At 49.2% G+C, this 6,000-nt stretch overlaps 1 protein-coding gene across 2 annotated transcripts; it reads right to left on the bottom strand.

The window, feature by feature from the left end:
• Positions 1-333: 333 nt before the first annotated feature.
• On the bottom strand, positions 334-4,091 carry LOC126934708 (amyloid protein A). Of its 2 annotated transcripts, XM_050755495.1 has the most exons (6): positions 4,011-4,074; positions 3,867-3,927; positions 3,333-3,427; positions 1,323-1,461; positions 878-918; positions 334-568 (listed from the first exon to the last, which is right to left on the bottom strand). In XM_050755495.1, the coding sequence occupies exons 3-6, from the start codon at positions 3,421-3,423 to the stop codon at positions 471-473; spliced, it is 369 nt and encodes a 122-aa protein (XP_050611452.1). In that variant the 5' UTR covers positions 3,424-3,427; positions 3,867-3,927; positions 4,011-4,074; the 3' UTR covers positions 334-470. The 2 variants fall into 2 exon arrangements, with proteins under 2 accessions (XP_050611452.1, XP_050611453.1); XM_050755496.1 differs by lacking the exon at positions 3,867-3,927 and having other exon boundaries at positions 4,011-4,091.
• Positions 4,092-6,000: the final 1,909 nt, after the last annotated feature.

The following is a 6,000-nucleotide window of genomic DNA, read 5'->3' as shown; positions in this document are numbered from 1 at the left end:
AATTGTCTGTGTCCCCTGCCTCCAGAAACAGAGATCACTGAGGAACGAAGAACTGGGGGACAGAGAAGGCAACAGGAAATAATTGACAGGAGATGAGAAGCCTGGACAAGGAAGGGACTGGAAATAGCAATAATGTATCCACAAGGGTCTGGAAAAAAGGAGGTCTGACTTGTGGAGGGGTTGATGCAGGTGTCTGCGCTATGACTGCTAAGAATGTCTCCTCACATCCAAACACACAGCCTACCTAGGCTCACCCTTCACGTGAGTGTGCATTGATTTCCCCTTTGTACCAAACAGGCAGCACGCACCAAAAGACCACACTGTTTCAACAAATTCAACCTCTTAAGCATTTATTAGATGCCTATTGTATGCCATATCTCAGCCTCTGTGGACTCAGACCTCACTAACTTTGTATCCCTGCCCTGAGGGCCTCACAGCCAGGTCTCCTGAAAGCAGACTGAAGAGGAAGCTCAGTACTTCTCAGGCAGGCCAGCAGGTCGGAAGTGATTGGGGTCTTTGCCACTCCTGCCCCATTCATTAGCAGCCTGATCAGCCAGTGTGTCCTCCGTAATAGTTTGAGTTAGTAAGTCGACGTAAAAGAAGAGTGTGAATATTTATGTGAGTTTGGGAGTTGGAATGAATGTGTTTATGGTAAGTAAAGAACACAGTTGAAGGGTGTGGAACGTGTAAGTGTTAAGTCTACAGTTTATAGTTAGATGTACGTTGGGGGTTGGTTGAACAACATGTGGAGTAAGTTTGAGTGTTCAGGTGTAGACCTAGATACAGAGTAATCACGTTGTGAAGTCATTGTCAGAGTTGAGTTTTGATTGGGGTCTTTGCCACTCCTGCCCATTGCGCATTAGCTGGCCTGATTCAGCACCATGGCCCAGGAGTTTCTGGATATTCTCTCTGGCATCGCTGTAGTCCAGGCAGGCAAGAGGGAGATTAATCACCAGGCCAGTGAGCAACAGCCCACCCTCCCATTCTCCCTTGGAATGGGGGTTCCAAGGGAGGGCTCTGAGAGGAGCCCAGAAAGGCCAAGGAAGGAGGGGTGAAAACACTGACCCTGCCTGGACACCACCCCACTCAGCCAGGCTGGGCACCCCTAGGCTGGATGAACAGCACCCAGAGAGGGAGGGTGAGGAATCACTCGCTCCTACCATCCACTCAGACCCTCACACTGAGCACAGAGGCAGAGAGAGGGCAAGAGGAGGAGGGTCTGCAGCCTCTAACTTCTCTACAAGGAGCTCGCCTCCCTCCTGATTGTCCAAGGCAGGCAAGCTCTGCTCACCCAGCCCTGGCATCCCAGGAACTCCAGTTACCTGATCACTTCTGCGGCCCAGACACCCCCAGGTCCCCGTTGGGCAGCATCATAGTTCCCCCTAGCATGGAAGTATTTGTCTGAATTTTTGTAATTGGCTTCTTTCATGTCAGAGTAGGCTCTCCACATGTCCCGAGCCCCTGGAAAGGAAAGGCAAGGCAGAAGGGACATCAGGAGAACATGAAGAATCCAACAACACCTTAGAGGGGAATGATAGAAAGACAAATCTTCCACTGACTTCAAGCTTTCAGCCTGCGATCGTAGCAGCCTTGGATACCGTGGGTTGAGAAGCACATTCCTTTATCCTAGTTGGCTTCTCCAGGTCCCCTGGTGAAGAGCCACTGCTATAGAATGAAGCTGCCTATGATAAGATCCAGGAGTGTATAGGAATGAGGTGGTGACATGAAATACTGATGCTGAGAAAGGTGGCAGACACAGAGCACCTCCGCCCTGACTACTAAAATATATATTCTTGCAAATGGAATACATCTCATTGTGACCTGAGTCCCACCGACTGCTAGGAGCATAAAAGTCCCTAAACACTTTCTCAGTAGGCTGTACTGATGCTGTGGGTTGCTTGAGGAAGTAATAGAGCAGTGGTGCTCGGCCTTGGCTGCACTTTCTTTTTTTGTTTTTTTAGACGGAGTCTCGCTCTGTCACCCAGGCTGGAGCACACTGGCGCGATCTAACTCACTACAACCTCTGCTTCCCGGGTTCAAGTGATTCTCCTGCTTCAGCCTCCCAAGTAGCTGGGATTACAGGTGCCTGCCACCACGCCTGGCTACATTTTACTGTTTTTAGTAGAGACAGGGTTTCACCATGTTGGCCAGGCTGCTCAGAAACTCATGACCTCAAGTGATTCATCCACCTTGGCCTCCCAAAGTGCTGGAATTACAGGTGTGAGCCTTGGCTGCACTCTCTAATCACCCAGAGAGAAACTGAAAGTCCCAATGCCCAGGCCACACCCCAGGCCAGTTTCTGCAGACTCTGTTGGAGAGTTGCAGGCATGGGTAGTTCAGGTGATGCCAAGGCGTGCCTGAGATTCATAACCATCAAGCTCTAGGAGCTGGTCAGTGATGCGTCTACCTGGCAAGAGCTCTGACCTCAAGCACAGCTGGGCTCAAACCTCTGCTCTGCCACCTGCTGACTGGCAGTAAGTCCCTGGGCAGCGGTCTCAGCTGCTCTAAGCCTCAGCTTTGTCACCTTCAAAGAGGGGAGGATGCCTGCCTCACAGAGTCGTTCTGAAATTCAATGAGAAGATGCTCTGATCCTTGTGGGAGTTTGATGCACGTCAGTTCCCATCTCCTGTCAAGAAGGCTGGAGAAGGAATGGAAATGGAACAAACCAGGAAGGGAGCCCCTGACAGAGCGAGGCTAAAGAGCCCTGTACATTATCCAACTAGGAAAGCAAAGAAGGAAGGAGAAAGAAGACAGAAGGGTCAACAGCCTTAGTCATGCTCTTATGAGATTTATGCTGAGGGACATTTTATACCAATCGCAGGCCTTATTTTGCATCTTCTACTCAAAACAAAAGCTCAGCTACTCCTGGAAAGGATGATTGTTCTTTCTCTGAGCAACTGACTGACTCTCTAAGTTGTTGAGCAGCTCCCCAGACATCCAGCACATCCTGCACATTGGGCACCACAACCTAAGGCAGCGGCTCAAACCTTAAGAAAGCACAAAAATACCCCGTGTGCGTTGTTACTGGATCTCCCGTCCCTTACGGCTCAGGAGATGTGTTTTTGATACACCTTGCAGCGGCTTCTGAAACGTGATCCATCTGCTGAACACACCGAGAAGCTGCTCTACGGGGAAAGAAGATATTCCCAGCAGCTCTGAAAGACCCGAGATGGGCAATCCAGCAAAGCCTAGTTCATGACAGGCCTTAGCAACGCAGACACTAGCAACTCTGTGGTTCAAAAGCAGCCTTCCGAAAGCATCATTTCCCCCATTTGATGAGGTCCAGGATGATGCTTCTCTTCAGAAATCCTGCATACCTTCTGAAGCCTTACCATCATAAGCCTCACCAAGGAAGGAAAACCAGCTTCGGCTGTTGACACCCAGGACCAAGGAGCAGAAAACCAGGCCCGTGAGAAGCTTCATGGTGCTGAAATGAAAGGAGAAGTCAGGCAGTCGCCCACAAGAGTGGCACAGCTTTCCTTGGGACTTATATTCCAACGAGAGCCTGGTTATTTCCACTGGATCTTATTAGAATCTTAGTGGCTCATCTAGGAAACCTTGCAGCAGGACCTCACTCAGAGCCAGAAGCCCTTGGTTCTGAACCCATCAGCCCTAAAGCCTGACTGTGTAAGAGGATGCCAACGTGGCATTGATGGAGAAAGGCGGGAGCTACGACCAGACTGTCACTCCCTCAAGTAGCCTGTAATTCCCCACAACGCATTTACCGTGTGTTCCCTCTGCCCAGCACAGAACTCAACATGGGATAAACACAAAGTAAGATCACAATTTTTTATTCTTAAAGCTTTTAGCACCTGGTATTCCCAGGTGGTCTCCCATCCAAGTACTACCAGGCCGACCCTGCTTACCTCCCTAGATCAGAGGAGATAAGACACCTTCAAAATGGTATGGCTGTAGGCCCCAGGATAACTATTTTTTAAAGGAAATGACAATCTTGTTGGGAAAGAGAAAACAGAGTAAGTTTTAAAATCACTCCTTGGTGTGCTCCTCACCTGATCTATGCTGGAGCTGAGCTGCGGGTCCCTGTCTGCCAGGGAGAGGTGGCTGCTATTTATGCTGAGCCTTGCCTGTTGGGCTCTTGGGAGGGAAGAAAAGCTGGATGTGGTTCCTGGGGAAAGTCCCTGCAGGTCATTTCCCCTACAAAACGGTCTAAGACAAGTTCCTGGACGCCAGTGGTTTCTTCATCCCGGGTCATTTATCCCAGTTGTGCAACCTGTGGGAACAAGATAGGTTTGCTGTGCATGGCAGCTGTCAGGGCAGGAGACCAGCTCTGCTCCTCAGCATTGAGGGGGCTGAGGCTGCAGAGTTGAGAGTGGGAGCCCCGTGATGGTGGCACCTGGGCTGCTGGAGGGTGTGGAGGGCAGCTTTTCAGTCAGCTCCTGACTATACTGGTCATTTCCTCAGGATGGGCCCTGCTGGGCCACATGACAGATGGCCCTGACATGAAGTCCCTGTGAGTTCATGTCTAAAGCCTTTAAGTTTTAAAATGGACAGCCTACCCCTGCCACATCTCATGTGTGCCCTGGAAGGCTCCTTCCACCCCTCTGTCTGGATATCCTGAGATTTCTCGGCACAGAAAATCTCTGCTCAGCTGGCCTAGCCAATTTGGAAATGCCTTTTCTAAGCTGGCTCCTGAGCCGAGGGCAATGTAGAGCAGGGCACTTTCTGCTGCTCCTGCCTAGTCCTGGAGCCCCACCTTGGGAGAATGCGAGTGTGGTGCATTAAATTGGCAGCCCAGCTGGGGATGTGCCCGGCTCCCAGGCAGGGAAGGATGGGAGAGCTCTTGTTCTGCTCTATTATCATGGAGGGATGCAGGGGCCACACAGTTCACTCTCTCATGAGAACATCAACAGGGTCAGATTAGCTCTGCAGAGGCTTGTGGAGGAGCATGGTGGCCAGAGATGGGTCAGTACCAGAGCCCAGCAGGGCTGAGGCCAGGACATGCAGAGAGGCTGGTGGACATAGCAGCAACTCTGGTTTCTTCTTCTGCAGTCCATGTTCATACCCTGAGGGCTAGGCATTTGTAATAACAAACAAAAAATTTAGAAATGGGCCAGGCACAGTGGCATGTGCCTGTAGTCCCAGCTACTTGGGAGGCCAAGGCAGGAGGCCTGCTTGAACCCACAAGTTTGAGGCCACATTGGACACATGAGGACAACACAGCAAGATTGTCTTTAAAAACATTTTTTTAATCTCTGAGAAATGGGTGGGGCGAGGAGGTAAAGGATGGCCAAACGCCCCATAAATAGCAAATGCGTGGCTCCCGTGTGAACAATGACATTGTAGACTCTGCTCTGACACCTATGCATTGACACCTCCGCCTCTCCCACTACATCCTGCCACCTTAAAACCATTGAGAGTGGTACCTGCTGGAACGGGTCTACACACACAGTCACACATCTTTTAGGCAGGGTAGTTGACACTCCCAGGGAGAAAGAGCTCACAGAGAGATGCTAAATGTTTCCAACTCGGTAGAGAAAATAATAGTACATCATGATCAACCAGGGTTTATTCCAGGGATTCAAGAAGAGTTTAATATCAGAAAAATCTATCTTTGTAATTCACTGTACCAGTAATCAAAGGAAAGGACTGTACATTTATTTTACTAGATGCAGAAAATGAATTTCATAATTGTCAACATCTATTGATGATAAGGAAAATGTATAACAAAATAAAGAGACCCTTTCTGACTTGAGAAAGGATAAATATCAATATGTTATAGCAACAGTTCTCAAACTGTTTTCCAGGGAACCCTGAGAATCCCTCCTTAGGGAGGCTTTGATATCAAAATTATTTTTAGAATAGTACTAACACACTGTTTTCATGTTTCAGTCTCATTTTCTCATGAGTACACACAATATGATAAGTTCGTTGATATGAGTGCAAATTTCCACATTGTAACTGACTTTTCAGAAGCTACCACTTGTTGAGTTTGGTATAGTATAGAATAGCCACAATTGCCGGGTGTGGTGGCTCACGCCT

This window comes from Macaca thibetana, chromosome 14 (assembly GCF_024542745.1).
Source record: "Macaca thibetana thibetana isolate TM-01 chromosome 14, ASM2454274v1, whole genome shotgun sequence".
NCBI lineage: Eukaryota > Metazoa > Chordata > Mammalia > Primates > Cercopithecidae > Macaca > Macaca thibetana.
This window is presented reverse-complemented; position numbering and strand designations above follow the sequence as displayed.